The sequence below is a fragment of the Phalacrocorax aristotelis genome, chromosome 11 (genome assembly GCF_949628215.1).
Source record: "Phalacrocorax aristotelis chromosome 11, bGulAri2.1, whole genome shotgun sequence".
Classification (NCBI taxonomy): Eukaryota; Metazoa; Chordata; class Aves; order Suliformes; family Phalacrocoracidae; genus Phalacrocorax; species Phalacrocorax aristotelis.
The window spans coordinates 3,338,534-3,356,742 of NC_134286.1; the positions used below are offsets into that span (position 1 = coordinate 3,338,534).

At 36.5% G+C, this 18,209-nt stretch overlaps 1 protein-coding gene across 2 annotated transcripts in view; it reads left to right on the forward strand.

The window, feature by feature from the left end:
• The window catches only part of LOC142063197 (connector enhancer of kinase suppressor of ras 2-like), a 214,048-nt gene that overhangs the window by 68,218 nt on the left and 127,621 nt on the right, over window positions 1–18,209 (forward strand). For both annotated transcript variants that reach the window (XM_075106632.1, XM_075106631.1), the window contains exon 2: window positions 4,631–4,794. In XM_075106632.1, the coding sequence (XP_074962733.1) occupies window positions 4,631–4,794 (164 nt within the window). The remainder of the gene's footprint in view (window positions 1–4,630; window positions 4,795–18,209) is intronic.

Here is an 18,209-nt window from a genome sequence, read left to right on the forward strand (position 1 = left end):
ATAACGGAGCGTATCATGTTGTATACCCTCTTCTGTCAGAAGAATGACCTTGTGAGAGCAGTCATGTTTGTGACAAGCTGAACTGGCAAGGACCTTTCCTGTCTGCCCTCCCCGTAACCCCTCCATTTCACAGCCACCATTCTGTTGTTCCTGCCAGCTGCCGTATATTTTCCTCTGGGAATAATGATGTAGTATGAACAAAACCATTGTTTGGTCAGGAATTTTTAGGATAGATTACAAAACCAGCAGAGTTTATAAGAAGTAACAAAAATCCATTAAAATGCATGAAAAAGGAGAAGGGAATAAATGTAATTTATAGAGAAATTTATGAAAAATTGGAAGTGACAGACTTAGAAACTACTTTTGTGACGGATCACACTTGACAAAGTTATTGTCACCACGTTTTGCCCCTGTGAGAGCTGCCCTGTCTGCATAATTTTACTTCCTGCACAGAGGGCAACAACCTGTGCTTTTCCTTCATTTATTTTTATAGTTTTTTTTCGATATCCCCATCTACTGCCAGGGAGAAAGGGACAGATCTTTACGTAACATGGCAACTCTGTTTGTGCTCTTAATGTAAAACAAACCTGATGTTTGTTGACATCAATGGAAAGATTCATTTTCGTCTCAGCGGCTCTTATTGCCCACAATCTGTAGCATCTCTTTTATAATGTTGGCTCTGAGTTAATACTTATATCTGATTTGAGCTAGCTCCACAGAGAATCTTTTTATAACATATCAGTTTGCTTTGTAGTTTTAATGACCCATTTTTTCTTAATCATGCTGTTCAGCAAATAAACATTTTAAAGCTAACTGGCTTTTCTTTTCCTACTGTTTCTCCGTACCTTTTTTCTGCCTCCTTTCTGCTTTGCGTTTCCTTGATTTAAGCAATTTGCTACGTGCCTTATCTGCAAAATCATAGTTTGCAGTAAACATATCAGAGATGCTTGTGTCCCTCTACTCCTTGAATACAGAGATAATTTTCCTAGTCCATGTGGGTGGAATAAAGTTTCTTTATTTTTAAGTAAATGGAAAGAAACAATGTAAGAGACTTCTCGTTGTGGATACTGAGTCTCAGCTTTAAAATAAAGCATACATGTTTAAACCCTTTTCCTTGAATTAATTTATTGCACTGTGAAGGATATATTGGTTAGTTACAAAGTGTACCCCAAACAAGTAAGAACATGCAGAAACAGAACTGCAAGCCTCTGTTTCTTGCCTGATGCTGATGCTGTGTAACTTGGGAATAGTGGTTTAATTTTATTTACTTACATATAAAACAGAGTTAATCCCCCTTACATTGCAGCTATGAATCTCAACTAATTTGTCTTATCTGTAAACAGAATTTATATTGAGAAAATTGCATAAAGAGCACTAATAAGGCCTAAGTGGCTTCAGGAAATAAATATTCCATTTGGCTTTGGTGAGTCAAAGTGATCTCATTCTGTACTCTTTCTAATTGCATCTTTGATATTTCCATGCTAAAAACAATTATAGCCACAATGATAATGACTGAAACTACTGAGAGCTAAATTCTTACTTTGTAACACCTCACATTTATCAAACACAAACTTTTACATTGCAGGAAAAGGAACAAGGGAATACAGTACCTAGCTCCTAGATAGACAAAAGCAGAGAGCGATGGACAAATATTTCTTTTTTGTGTGTATTTATTAGACGCCGTCATTCTATGAGACAACCTGGTCCTTTAATGATGTATTTCTGTATTCTGTTGTCAACTGCCATACTGTTTGCACCATTAAGTAAATGCCTTCTAAAGATGCCCTGGGGAGCCGTTACAGAGCAGTATGAATACTACAAATTTCATATTTTGCTCTTCTGTCATATATTCTCTCTGGCACAAAGGCACATTTAATACAGCTGGCTACACAGTTTTCATAGACTGTCATGTTCATTTGGTATTTTCTAAAGCTTTCTAACACCACAAATGCTTATTTGTGGCCACTGATACTAAACTTTTAAATTAATTTGCTTCAGTTTTGTTCAATATAATGTAATTTAATTGCAGTTTCAGTGACTTTTTCTGTTGAGTTTTAGGCAAATATTCCTTAAAAGCTAGTTTGGAGTGCATGGGTTTTGGGATTTGCTCTGAAATTGTTTCTAAGAATTGTTCTTGAGCAAGCAGGGAACAGAAACATGTAACAGTTCTGAATTTCAGGTGATAAATAATAAATGCAGAACTTGCAGTGACCAGTTTTCAACCATTCCAAACTGAAATATTCTTACATTAAATCATTCATTAAATCATTTAAAACCATGAACAGATGCAGAGAAAGTCTCCTGTTTGCAGACCATTCCAGAACAGAGAAAAGGCTTAGGCTGTTAGTCACAAACAGACTGCTGATTTGAGTTAAAAACCAACCAACCAAAAACCAAACTACCTCATACTTATGAATAACAACATAAAATATGACATTTTATATCCCTAATCTAGTTTTGTATGAGATATAGATATGAGTGTCTATAAAGCTGTGTATGTCGCTTGGTAAATGATAAACGAGCACTATAACTTAACTTTGGACTATCAGTTTACAGAGTAAATAACCGAATAATTTTGAAAGATAAGTTAGTTGAAGGAAACTGCAATATACCCTCTTGTATTTATGGAACAGAAGACAAATACATTGTTTTGTTTAATTCAATTCTTGTGTCGTCACAGTCTGTGTGTCTTGACTGGATTATGTTGACTTAATTGAGATTTAATGTAGTAATATTCAGCATGCTAAATATAAGGTGTCAGACCTCTCTCTCTCAGGTACTCTGTTTAAAAACCTGAGAAGAGAAAAACATGGACAATATCAGCTATTTTTGTTTACAGGATAGTTTTAAATTTCACCTTTTCTGATTTCAGTTTCCACAAGCTTTCACTTCCCCAGCAGGTGGTTTGGTTACCCTGACCAAGCCCTCCTGTAACTTTTAGAAACTCCCACCTGCAGGCTAACCAACCCGTGCATTCATTGCTGAGGGCTACTGCGTGTTAGTTATGTGGTTAGATAATATTTTCTATTACAATGAAATAGACCAATTTTATTAGTTTGAATCAAATAATTTAATATTATCTAAGAAGGTATGCTTATCAATGGAGTAATAGCTAGTAATATAGTTTTCTAATATGTTTTTGGTGAACTTTCTCCATCCTCTAGTTTAACTCATTTAGCATTTCTGTACTAATTTAAAGCAATATATTTCTGTTCATCATTGCCAAACTGTATCATCTGGTTACTTAAAAGGACCTTTGTGGTTCAAAAAATGTTAAAATAACTACAGATTTCTCTTTAAAAAGATACTAAGGTACATGATAGAATTATCTGTTTCTATACATTAATAATCCAGGAAGTGCAGACAACATTAACTTTTGCTTTATTTCTGTCTATATGGTATACGTGAGAACTCTTAATCAGACAAATGAGAACAATATTGTTCATACGTCTATTGCTTTCCTTTTCTTTATATACATTGAGTTTTCTTAGTGCTTGCTTGCACATTTTCTCCTTAATTTAACCGTACTGGTAAATTCCTGTGTATTTAATAGAAGGCTGCATGCAGAAATTATACTTCAAAGCTCTATCTTCCTTAAATTCTCCAGCTGGCTATTCCTGTGGTTTCTGGATATCTGTACTTTTTATGGATCTTGGGTTTACCTGCTTCACTGCAGGAAGAATCCGAGTGTTCTACTTACTCTACTTAGAAGATGAAATTATTGAAGCTGAATTTTTGTAGGTCTCTAGAAAATCATATGCATCTCAGGTTTTCATGGAATCTGGTACAATTCTAGGCAGAGTCCTTGAGGGAACTGCATAACCTCACACAGCTTTCATTAGTAGAGTCTTATGTTCAACTAATTGTTCTAGCTGGAAACTTAAAGCATGTGTGGTTCTGAAACAGGTTTGGAGAAATGAAAAATATTTCAATTCATGTTGTTAATCAGTCCCTTCTCTCACCTGAGAAACAGAAAACTGGCAGCTACCAAATCTGTTGTTCTTACCATATCACATTTCACGGTGAAATGGAATAATTCTTTGTGCATGGGCAAAACTGTATTATTAATCGAAGGTTTTGTAACAAAACCATTTGTAAGTTATAGAGTTTCAGAAAGCAGGGTAGTTTGATTTTGGGGGGGGAAAAAATGGCATTGGGTGAAGCAGTTAGCATAGGTGGTTACTGAGCCTGAAAAATACTCTTCCCCATCAGTGATAGCCCACACCGTATGACTTTGAAGAGCCCTGGAAGAAGGAATACCAGGAAGAATATGCTCCTAATCGCAAGCTAAACTTATATTTATGTCTTCATGATATCATAAGAAAAATGTTTTCTGTAATGTCAGCCTGTGCTTCTTTGTCCTTCCCTTGTCTCCCTAATAAGTACTATGAAGATTTAAAATTAGTATTAAAATATTTAAGAATGTTGAAAATGTCAGTGATGTAAACTTTTCAGTAGTATGTGTTATACTATGTAAGTTAAATTCTAATTTTTGCATGTTTCCCATAATAGATCCAAACAAGGAATTATACTTGTATTCCCAATAATTTCTATATTTTTTAATTTCAGAATTATGATTATTATGCTTCTGTTCTCTGAATGTGTGTTGTTGGCTTTTTTTTTTAAATAGGCCTTGATGATTGCCTCCAACAATACATAAAAAATTTTGAAAGAGAAAAGATCAATGGTGAGCAGCTGCTGCACATCACTCATCAAGAGCTTGAGGAATTGGGAGTCACTCGCATTGGCCACCAAGAACTGATACTGGAAGCAGTTGATCTGCTGTGTGCACTGGTAAGTGATTTCTTGCATCATTCATCTTAATAATCTTGGTTTATAAATTTCCAAACCAAAACCAAATTCTTGTAGACTGGACTCCACAGCTATATGCTTGTACAGACATGGTGGCTTTGCTTCATTAAAGGGCAGACATGTACAGGCTTCTTTCAGCTGTAAAGAAGCCATATATATCCATTTTATGATTATGTATGATGGCCTTTTATTGCTCTTCCTCTAACTTTCTTGGTCTTGCATTCAAATGCTGTTGACTATCACTACTGGCATCCATATGGTTCTGTAATTATATGCCATATGCCCTCGTATTTCACTGACATTTTGCGACGCTATACTAAACCAAGTAGACCGGAGTGTTTTAACCATGCCAGCATTCGAAAGGATGGTACTGAGGAGCCAGAAGTTAATGCTAATTAGACTGGAAGATTGGTTCAAATGAGCTTTAATACAGGAGTGGAATGATAAAATGTACTTTGTCTGAAGCACAGACACATGTGTCAACTTAAAGTTGGGTTTGGTTTGGGGTTTTTTTGTTTCTGTTTTTGGGGGGGTTTGTTTTGTTTTTTTGTTTGTTTGTTGTTTTTTTTTTTTTTAAAAAAAAACAACCTGCAAGCATCCGAATTTGGAAGAAACTGCTTTTTCTTATAACAGGTTATGAATCCAGTTATTGTCTTAAAAAGTATTTGATGTCAGAAAAATCTTTTTTTTCCTCTCTTATTTAATTCCTACCAGCTAATAAAATGCAACATTTTACCTTAATTCTAAAGAAAAAAATCAGGTGAACAGGTGAAAAGACATTGACAATACAAAAAAGTTGGATAGTAAAATCACATAGGTAAATTACATATGACAGACCCAATGTTTTACTTCTGTATCAGGAGTTCTGATTTTGTACAAACTAGGTTATCCTGTGGGGTTTTGCTAAGATAAATTGTCTCCAACAGGGAAACTGGCACTTAGCAGTAAAACAGAAAACAAGTGGAAAAAGGCACTTGATGTAAGAAAAAGGCAGTATGAAGTGCCTTTTATTATGCATATGCTTCTTGCAAGTACCTCTAATTGCAAAATACATTTAATGTAGCTCAAGATCTACTCGTACAAACTAAACAACACATCTGTCAGATCAGAGAAATCCTTTTTGGCCTTGATGCAGCCATACCCGTACACTGGTATTTTGCATATATGGCATATTGCATAGCCCAATTATCTCTTACGTTTTGGAAACACAAAATCAAACTCAAGAGTTTCTCCTCTGAAACATTGTTTTCCACATAAAAGGAACTGAAATTCCCTGCAAAGCTACATTATGTTAGCTAAAGGATGATGCAGTGCTGTGCCTTGACACTAGTCAGAAACAGCAGGCCCAAGTTGTTTCCTCTGGAAAAAGAACACCCTTCAGTCAGGTGTGCCCATTTGAAGGACCCTTGTTGATTTTATTATTATTATTTTGTTTGTGGTTTTTGTTTTTTTTTTTTAAACAAAGAAACTGTACCTCTTAACTTCTGGCCCTGCTGCTGGTCAATAGTGCAGCTCTTCTCTTACTGTGCCATCTCATGACCTGATTTTTTCTTTTTTTCTTTTAAAGCACGATGGGGATTTTTCAGCTCCTGGTATAATTTATTTAGCCTCCTGCCTTCAAGTCCTCAACCCTCCTTTCTCACCCTGTCTCCAAAATGCCTACCTCCCCCGCCCCCGCTTCTGAATTTTTATCTTTCTGCCCAGTCCTTGCACTTTCTGCTGAGCGAGTCTGCTGCCTGCAGCTCTGCTCTTTGGGCTATTCTCTTGCTTCTGACGTTTCTGCCTTGCTGCTATGCACAACACGTTCTTCAATTCTTGCAGCTTCTTACTGAGCCAGAATCACAAGTAAAAGTTTTACAAGACTATAATATCGATTTTTTTTAAATCTAATAATTTATAAGAATTTAAATCTACATAACCAAAAAGCAACATTAAGAATTTATCTTAATTCATTTAAATTATGACAATAATTGAATGCTAAGCAATGCAATGATACCTTTATTAACAGCTGAAATACACTTCTAAAACATTACAATTGTGTTCTTGTTCTGTGCTAAATCTTGAAATATTAATAGATTATTGCACTAAAATCTCGCTACAGGTTAAGTGATCAGTGAAAACTCTGAATTGGAATTAATCACTGCAATGGATTTTTAGCCTATGTAGTCTAACAAAAAAGAGGAAAGACCTTATTTAAAAAGTAATTTAAAAAGGGGGGAGGGGTACAGAGGTATCTGTGTTTTGTTTATGCCACTAAACAGAAACTAACATAAAAGAAATTATTTGAATCAGAATATGTTAAGTAGCAGGTCATTTTACCCCATTTTCCCGAGTTATATTATAAGCAAACTTAATACGGATAATGGGCAGCTAGAATATAGCCCCAGTCAGTAAGGTGTCAGTACATGAACGCATTGTGTGTGTGTTTGGGTATATGGACAGGGTGCACAGCGTACAAAGTAAGTATATTTGCAGATTCATATAGACATATACTTTAAAAATTTTCTTTCAAAGCTTGTTATGAAAAAAGTTGAGGGGAAAAATCAATTCAAACAATCTGTTGTAAAATTCCACATGTGGCAGAGTGGTAACAGCAGGAGCAATAGTTTATTCTCCCCCTGTCCCTCCATTTGCGCCGTTCAACGTGGCGTCTCTTCCAAGTCCCACACTGGCAGAGCATCCACAATTCTATGCACACTGTTTTCTTCCGATCTGGATCACAGATAGCAGCGTTCCTGTCTGTATCAATATATGTCCGTACTGCTTTGTACTCTGCATATCATCCCCTCGCTGGGCCGGGCCAGTGAGCATTGATTTTTTTTTTTTTTTTTTTAATTTTTCCATACATGGATTTCTTAGTTGATTTCTGTTTGGCAATTGGCAGTGTCCAAGTTACATGACCTATTTCTTCCAGGCAGTATTAGCAGGATGTTCCACTCCATCTTAGCTAGATGGGTTGTATAACGCTTTAAAAAGAAGCATTTCCAGTGTACTGTAGAAATCTTTCAGGTAAGCTTAGGTTCAGTGATGCATCAGGAATTCAGCTGCACATTGGTCGTGAGTTTAGCCACAGAACAGCTATGTTGCTTCAGGAAACCAGGAGGAATTTGGCTGTCTTAGCTCAAGCTCTTGGAATACACTGAAGGTGTGTGTTGTGATGCTGTATTTTCCATATGCGGTCCCTCAGGGCCTGAGCATCAGCCTGCTGGCTTTTGCGGGGTGGGGAGTAGTTGTTCAGGACTACACATGAACGAGCAATGTCTCCGCTTCTGTCATAGTAATGCAAACCATTACACAGCATATACATAACTAAATGCTGATCCATAATGAGGGTTCTAAGTACAAAAGAAACCAAAAAATCCTCCTTTGAGGCACCTCCTGTGGTTTTTTTCTTCCCTGTCCTAAACCACCTATTAACTAGACTCTCAAATGCAGATTATCAAAGGCAGGGAAGGTTTGGGTGAGGAATCTACTACACATTTGCCTCAGATATTCTATATCCATTTTTCACAAACATGAAAATATTATAAACTAATATTATGTCTTGGTTCATTGATTCAAACCGTCATATTATTTCTGAATAAAATTGGAAGAGATGTTGTTACTATGTACGATCACAGATCATAATTTTTGTTTTGAAAGCTGAATTCAGAGCTTGCTTTAGCTACGCCTTACATATGAGAGTCCTATCTAGAAAAGATTCCATACTAGAAGAACTGCAGTAGGAAAGAAGGAGATGTAAGGAATGTAAAAGGGAAAAATACAAGCATTTGATACACCCGTGCATAACAGAAGTGGCAATATGGTGATATAGAAGTATATGTATTTTACCTTAAAAAATTAAATAATTTTAAATGTTAGAATAATCTGATTTTTGAAAGGGTAAAATTGAAGTGCAAAAGGTGAGAGTATCTTCCACTGTAAAATGGGTAGTACTGGCGCTTTCTGGGATTGCTCAGGGTTGAATTTATGTGCTATGAAAGGAAAAGTCACAGGTGAGCCATACTTTCAGCTTCGATTCTTTGACCGTTCTGGAAAGACATTTTTGAGTAGTGTTTTAATTAAGAAGAAAATTGGGAATGATGGCAGGGGGGTGGGGTGGAAATGCTATCTTAAACATCAAAGTCCTTTCTTACTAGTGTGGTCAGAAGCTGCTCTGCACATATTTATTTGAAGTGACTTAAATAACATCTACAGACTAAAAAGTGCAGGCCATTTAGCATTTAGGCTGTAATTTTATTAAAGCTGAAATCTGAATCTGGGTATATTTTGGAGGACTAGTTGCACAAAGGCATTGGGTGACTCTGGAGAAGTAGTAGGGCCTGGGGAAAATAATTCTTTGATAGACAGTAAAATATATTGGAAGGAAGGAGGAGTCCTTTTAAGGTCAACATGGGTTGCTGTTCAAATCTATGCAAGTAAATTTAATTTAATTAGGACAGCATTGGAGTCAGTGTGTGGTTAAAGCCCACATAGAAATATAAACAGGCTAGCAGGAAGGAAGACTTTGAGAATGAATGGAAGAAAAAGGAATGTAAAATGAAAAGCATGCTCAAATATAGATTGTATCTGAAGTAATTAAAAGTACTGTTAATTCATAGGCATTCAGCTAGTGAAATTAGGCACTGTGCTGTGATAGCATTCAAGGAGAAATAAAGACTAGAAAACTTCTCTCTCTGCAGCTACCACTGCAAGAGCTAGCAACCTGACCGTGAGAGTTTTTTCTGCTAGAAGGAAAAATAAAGTCACCTGTGGGTCAACATGTTTATAACTGGTGTGAGTTTAATTTGCTTGCAGATTTACTTTTTTTTTTTTAAACAGTGTCTGGGACATAGCTACCAAACACATATGATTTGGGTTTTTTCTAACATTTTGCTAACATGTATGTTTATCGGGCATCTCTCTAACAAAATTACACCACTAACAGTATTTTGTTGGTCAGATGCAAAGCAGTTTGCAATAATTTTTCATGAAGTATGCCATGCTGAAGATGAAGCAGCCAGTCTTTCATAGCTGTGTCTGCATCTGTTGTTACGGATGCTTCTTCTGAATTAAAATTTTTCAAATTTTGTTTAAATGAATACTACTTTTTAATGGCCGTACCTACAATGATCTCTCTTGAGATCCTTTTCGTCTGTCATTCTGCTGATAAGCTTTTTGATTTGTTAATATTGTGAGTACATTGGGAAGTATTTTCTCTTACTTTACCTGATATGTAATCAAATTTCACATTTAACAAGTCATTTGATATGTCAGATACTTATTTTCCCCTCGTATTTCAAAGGTTACACAAAAGTAATTATTGCAGACTGAAATCTTCATTTTATTTAGATATCGATGCTTAAATAGCTGGAAATAAATCATCTTTGAAATGGAATGCCATCTCCCTTAGTGAGAGATGAAGAGATATTCCATCTTCTCCGTATAATGAGGAGCCTGGCACATACATTATTTTTGTCTATGCAAACATATATGCATCCAAAGAGCTTTATTAATCTTAATTGGAAAAAAAGTTCAACTTTTGGCAGTCCAGCGCTATTTATTATCTTGTGCCAAACCACTGAATTGATACCATTGAATGGGTTAGTTAATTATTCCCCATACTAGAAAGGATGGATTATCTTTTGCTTAGTCTAATTAGGTGCTTCATTTTTTAGCCTTTCAAATCATGCAATTTGGAAAAAATAAACTATTTTAAGGATTCTCTGTTTTTTCCCCACTTTAAAGTCTGTTGCCAAATTTGCATTTTTTAAAATCTTTCAGGATCAGGATGTTGAAGGAAGGTAATTAAGTTTGTACAAACAGTTCACCGTAGCCTAAAGTTATTTGCGTTCACAGGTATTTTACACACATGTGTGCGTATTAGGTTTGTCAGACTGGTAAGAAGTGAGGAATTCAAGGTCTTGCTAAACTGGTATGCTGAAAAAAAATAACCTGGGATGTAGTTGCGTGTTATTTGTGTTGACTACCTAGTACAAATGAAATTCTTTAATTGTGAAATCACCCAGTGTTCCCTTACCATGTGTACAGGCAGCTACACAAAGTAGAGAACAAGGTTCTCTGTTTTCTTTTCAAGGACCACTACCTCTACACCACTTTTTCCATAGTAGCACATGGTTTCCAAGACTATTGTTTGCACAGTAAGAATATTTTGGAATACTGTAGCATAAAAGCATATACTGTAGTATAAAAGTTAGTATGTAAAATTTTCAGAGGTACCCAAGCACCTGTTTGTTTAAAGGGAATTGAAAACCTAAGTGACTTAAGAATTTGGTGTTTTGTGTGTTAGACTGCACTAGAAACTTAGGCTTTGGGCTCTTCTGAATACTTTATCCTATATGAATTTATCGTTCTTAGAAGTGAAGGCCGTGTAACTTCTGATGAAGGCACAGAACCCTCTGGTTACACGATGTCTGCATCTCATGTAGCCAAACACAGATTGGAAATGGTCCTATTCAGGCATTCCGATATCTATGTGGTCCCTTGTCGTAAGATGATGTGTATATAGTAGAAAGTGAAAAGAGGAGGTTGCATTCATTTTACTCAAATTTCAGCAGCCTGCATGCAGCCCAAAAGGGGAGGAGAGTAGCAGTGAGTGGACTGCAGGTCAGGTGAATTCCAGTAGACCACAACTAATCCTAATACCACGAGTAATGCATCGAATCTTTGTGGTATTAGCCTATCAAACGTCAGATAAATTACTTCAGGCTATAAGTATTTCTGTATTCTTCCTACTGAAGCCTGAGTTTATGTTAAAAATTTCAGGTAAAACAAAAATTTGCTGTATTGACTCCTGTTTTAATTCCCTGAATTTGTGTATGTCATATCTTGCCTGTAGAGCAAGATAATGTGTTTTTCCTGTCTTTTGACATAGTTGAAAGATTTCCTCTTGTCACACAGTAATTCTTTTTCACAAAATAGGGAGGAACATGTTCTATGCAAAGCGTTAAATCTGTTCCAAAGCTTGTAATTTTCTTCTGAAAACATATCTGTTTAAGTACCAGTGAGAATGAGGATCCTAATCCATTGCAGGCTGGGCTGGTGAATAGGCTGCTACAGGAACTACTGCATGCTTGTGAAAAATAAATGTACTTATTTCCATTTATAAATTTCTAAAATAATCCATTTATGATAATCCATCACTGTATTTTACAACTGGTTATGTGTCTGGGTAAACTCAGTGGTATTCTGTCAAGGAATGTTTTATTCCTTTTCATCTTATGAGTTACTGCACTCACTGGTAGAGAAGAGCGCACCATAATATGTGCAATCAAATTGTGTTGCCACATATTAGGCCAATGCAGTAGCAGAAAATTATGCAAATGAATAGGTAGCCTAATGATATGGTGCTGAAAAACCACACGCGTCCAACGCTGTAGACCAGGGCAGGAGGGAAAATACTGGCTGAAATGCAATCCAAATAGTGTTGGTATACATTATAATTTGTGTATATTCTTCTACACCTGCTTTAGGGGATGTTAATGGTACATTCGTTTCTGACATAATTTAGATTTCTTTTGAGGTTTAGATGTGGAAGACAATGGTTTTGTTTGTAATTTCAGCCCTTCTGGATGTTCGGTTTCTTGCAGGCTGACGATAGTGATCACAGTTACTACTAGGGATAAAGGAACGGATGTTTTCCCTGCACAGTGATAAAAGAAAAACCTATATAGGAACACTCTGTTTCACTTCATGGCTGTTTCTGTTGAAGGCCGCTGCCTTAACACTGCGTGTTACAGTGTTAAGTGAATGTTTATTGCTGCTTTTGCTTTGGTTTCTTTGTGTTTCAGAAGGCAGCCTTTATTGCACAGTAGCCTGGTTTGCCGAAACGGGTGGACAGCAAAAAGCGGGAAGGCCAGCTTCTGGTTTTTAACCTCCTTCCCTGCTGCCTTGCTCCAATATTCTGAACTGCTCTGTGTAAGCTCTCCCATGTCCCAAGCCACAGACTAGCCAAGATTTGGATACTTCATTTGTCTGCAGCAACGTGGAGATGCCCTGGAGTCTCCTAAGGATACTCACTTAGCCTTTGAGGCCTAATTAGAATTGACATATCCAATTAATTTATATGAATTATTGCTTTCTCTAGAATTTCGGTGTGAACTGTGTGGAATAGCCTGCTAGTAACACACAAATAAGCTGTGCAGCAGAGTACTCACATCTTCTTTTTCTATCTTTTTCTTTCTACACTAAAGGAATTAAAAAGAAAGACACTTGTAATATTTGTGTCCCGTGTCATTTCTGATCTCGTGATAAAATGTATTGCTAGAGCTCTGCATTGCTTTTGATAACATCAGAGTTTATTTGATTAAAGCTGCCACAGAAAGAAATCTTGTGAGTGATTCTCATCAGTACTACTGCAAACATTTATCTCAGAGATAAAATAGTACTTTACACATTTCTGTTCCATTTCTGAATGATATTTGTGGAGGACTGAGAATGCGGTTATGTTTTCACAGGGGCTGGCGGAAAGTGGGCATTTAATTTTTTGCAAGACTAAGTACAGGAATAAGAGCCAAGCGTTGACCACCTTGAAGGGATGAAGCTCTAAGTTGTTGTGTGGGAACTGGTGTGAGTCCGTTTCAACTTTTTAGGTCACTAGTTTTGTAACGACATTTATTATGTTATAATACCAGTAGCAATGCTGTCATACAAAACCACATGTACGAAACTGGTCAGCTGTCACAGCCTCTTATTTTTAAGAATCCCTGCATTTATATAGAATGCCATAGGCTACAGAATATCATGTCTTCAGTAAATGTGCTTTTCACATAATGGTATTATGTTATGTGGCGCTCAACACTGAGCAACTGTGTCTTTCATTTGTGTGAAAGGGGGCATGGATTTGGCATTTTTAGAGCTTTATAGCCAAAATGTCCAGATTCACATAAAGGTATACAGCAAAATTAAGTACAGTGAAACTGTTATGAAAAGTGGTTTAGATAACTGAGCCTTGACAAGTGTGTTTGGGTAAATACTCTAGATTTCAAGAGCTACGGAAATATCACTGGTTCGGGACAGTGCAGAAACACTGGCCAAATTTATAAGTGTAGTCAGACATGTTGATTTGAGATTTGTCTGTGTGCTACGTTTAACATTTTGTTAATTTTTGGTAGATGCATTAAATTTTGGAGCTGATTAAAACTTTTCTGTGGTTGAATATAGTGCAGCTCTGACAGTGGGAATTCATCATTCTTCTGCTCTTTATTGGCTGACATATAACATAATTATTGGTGGCTGATGCAAATCCACATTCATTGACTGTGCTCAGACGTCCACGTGTGCACTGACTTGTAAGAACAAGAACCATGTCAGTGGCTTAGATAGTCTTTGTCCTTGTTTGAATTCTTCATGTGCAAGAATTGGAAAACTAGCAGTGGCCAAAAAGTGGTGTTTCAGTACTGGTACCTTTTCAGTTCTATCTGCTGTTGTCTCGCATGTTATACATACTTACTAGACCATTACAGATATATGCTTCCTATTAAATAATTCTTACTGCTGACTTCAAATCATTGTTACAATAAACACATCTGGAAATTGTTGCCCTTTTCTCATCATGAGCTTTTGAAAAGTTAGTGCTCCATTCAGTAAAGCATAAAAATACAGATCTCGCAAAGTACACTGTGATTTCACAGAAATGCAGCTAAAACACCATCCTCTGTACAAGAGTTAAACTCAGTAATTTCCAGTTCTAAATTCTGGAGTGCTCAGTGGTATCTATTCTGTTCTGATCTTTTATTGCAAACATAGAAATACTTCAAGCAGAGTATATTGAAGGAAAACATATTGTTTTTCTAAAATCATGACTTGCAGCACAGAGGGCTTTTGTGTTTTCCATCAGAAACTAGCTTATGTTTCTGGTGTATTGCTACATAACAACACTTAATTTTCTACTGTTGCATTAAACATTTTAATATATAATTTAAATCCATTAGCCAGCTGAAATTGGTAACTTGGACTTAGCATGCTTTATTACAAGTCTTTACCAAAGCTGGTTGCATTCCCGTACATATTTCGCTGTGAGAAACATCCAAATGTGAATAATTCTCAAAGCAGATGATGTTTTTTGTGATTGTGTTGCCTGTGTCTGCACCAGTTCATCCCTCTGCCAACCTTAACAGGTTTTGAAAGCTTTAGCCAATCTCAACCCAACTTGATAGAACAGTAAGTCCACGAGGATTCCCGCAAGTGCTGCAGTAGTCAGTAGGTCACCAGAGGGGTGTGTCCTAAACCAGTGACTTTCTGGGAGAAGATGCACTTGATCCTTGGGGTGAGGCACCAGTCTATGGCCAACGGCAGGTCTGTGCCTCGGGGCGGGCTGGGATGTGGCTCTCCCTGACTCCCAGAGCTTGTGCCATCAGCCTCTATTCGGATGCAAATTGCATGGCAGTCATGTGGAGAAGGGAATGTGGGAATGAACGGGGGGCAGATGACTGAAAATCAGGCCTTTTCAGTACTGCTGCTCACCGAACAATTTGCTATTCCTTACCCTGTGATTTTAAAGCAGCATGTATAAATATCTGTGTGTGACTACTGGTATGCCAACGTTGCAGGAACTTATGCCTGTGGTGTGCCAGCGCCGCAAACCTTAACTAGAATGTGCAGGCATTGACTGAATTCCGCTAATGGAATATTGATTCAGAGCTAGGTAACTACATTAAATAGTAGGGGAAAGGTATATTAGATTACATACAGGCTTCTAGTTTTGGACCAAAAAGGAAGAATAACAGAGTGTATTGCAGGAAGAGGTTAACTTTTCCCTATGAAATAAAGAGAGTATTATTCTGCTAACATAAAATTTTAATTTCCTTAAAATAACCCAAAAGCTCAGTGAAATACAGAAATTTTCTTGGTTTGTTCATGTGTTCAAAGTCTTAAGTGTCAAAGAAATTGTCATCTCTGTAATAGTCCATGTGACATACGTTGGTAATGTGTTTTAGTGAAAAATTATTACACTACTATTTGTAAGGTATTTTAAGTAGGTATGAGCAATATTATGAACACTTAAAATTAGCTTTTAATGTTTTTCTAAGGCTGTAGATTTTTTTTTTCACTGGAAATGATGACATATCACAAAATCCTCTTCTCTGTGCGAAGGAAATATAGGGAGTACGTCCATGTCAGTTAAGAATATTTTCCCTATGATGGGAAAAACCTGAAAATTTGCTTTTCTCATTTGCAAGGAGCAACTTCTTCCATAAATTCCCAGTAAGTTATTTTTCATGCCTCTGTGTTACAATATCAATTGCTATAAGCTGCCTGAATACCTGAATAATCATCTGTGATCAGTTATTGTTATAGATAAATTCATATACATGCAAATATATGTACGCGCACGCATATTCATGTAATGGTTGACTGAGTTGCTTGAGCAAACTTCGGCAAATTCATGACAAACATAGATGAACTTTTTTCATACTCTCATTAATGCCCATTCAAAAGAATCTTGTTACTAATTAAATTTTTGTAAGTTCTTCTCTGAATTGTTATGAATATATGCAATATATATTTCCTGAATAAATATAATTTTTACATGGAATTACCCATTCTGTAAGAACCTAAGCTAAATGTCTGACCTGAATGAAATGGTCAGTGTCAACAATATATTTCCAAATGACCAGCCTATCACTTATTCTCTGAACATTGAATAATTCACCACTGTTTAAAATTTCTGATTTTGTGTTACGTACTAAATCTCTTATCCTCTGTAATCTTGCAGTCCTGTCTTATGATTCATTTTAACAGGTACTTTAAAAAAATTTAAGAAGATGAGACTTCCTGAGATTGGACAGTTGGTTCTTATACAAAATTACGATTATTATGAAATAAATAGCAAAGTTTAATTGGTCACAAGGTTTTAGTACAAAAATAATAGTTTTGTGGTTATTGGACAGTGCACTACACATGTATGGCCTCATTAGGTTTTGCTGAGGAGGATGGGAATAATGATCAAAGGGTGCTGGAAAGGTAAAGGCTTGAGACAATTTGTTCTTGAAGTAAAGCCAGTGGAGTCCCCCGGACTGGCAACAGGAAATTTAAAGAAGATTTTGAGTATAATTTAGGTACTTCTGAAAGAGACGTAATGCATTGGCAGTAGCAGGCAGCGTGGCGCACTCTGGGAAACAGCTGCAGGCGTGGTGGTCACAAATGCAGGCAATATTTAGTCATCACTTTTAAAAGTTAGCAGATCATGATCTAATATGTTTTTGGAGGTAATATCTCCTGGGTCATCCTTTGGTCTTGTTTGTTTATCACAGTGTCCCCAATCAGCGTATTCCTCATAGCATGTTTTCATACGCATAAGGAAGAGGCCAAGCTATCACAGATGTCTGGCTTGCATATGGTTTTTTAATTGAAGCCATATGCAGATCAGTCCTTACTTAATACTGAAGTAAAGTAATTGGAAACAATTTACCTTGCATTGTGAAAAGAAGCCGCAAAACAGACTAACTTCCTTCATCCTCTCGGGTCTTGTTTTTGTGCCTACCAGAAAAGAAACGCTGTCACAGCTTTATTTTCCTACTGGTATTTCTTCTGAGAGTTGACATTGAAGCTATTAAATGTGCACAGATGTCAGCTTGACAGAGGACAAACGATGTAGGGATGGTGCCGTACAGTCACCATTTCATGGTAGTATGTTTATGAGAAGGTGTCATTATTTCATGCTGATGTGCTATTGAGGTTCTGCTCAAAAATATGAGAAAACGTTAAATGAGTTTTGAAATGGAGAAATTTTTTAAAGTGCAAATTCACTTCCAGGGAGTTTAGATCTAAACTCTTTGTGAAGACAGAGGTGAGCAGAAAATGTGAATTGGAAATATAGTGGGAGAGCAGTTACGAATGGCTCAGAGGGATGCTGCTGAGGTTCAAAGGAAAAGTAGTAAAAGCATTCTCCTTCAGAAACACTAAAGTACTTTTTAAAGCGTAGGTTAGGATCAGGCTCTCCTGGTTCTGAAACTGCTGGTTCACTGCCTCTGCAGAAATAACTCTGTTGATGGTTCTGAGGTGTGAATAGCCGTGCTCCACTTTACAACTGAAACGAGACACAAGATCTCCTTTCACAGGGAAACCCTTCTTGCAAAAATTGCCTTTTTAAAAAGCTTTTGTGAGAATGGGCATTAAATAGACAAATAGCCCTTTCAGTGTTTTAGATGATTCTAAGTGGAAAAGTAGAATATATAAAACAGCTGATCTGCAACACGTTTTAGTTCTATTGTTTGAAATGTCAGGTGATTTCAGTATAACAGATATCTCTTACATCTAGATCATATATTCTAATCTAGAAAATAAAGGTTTGTTTTGACTGCATACTGTTTAATAAAATCTTAAAACATCATTCATTTCTACGATTGTTCTATAGTTCCTTCTACCCACCTCCAGTCTAGGTTACAGTTTTAAAT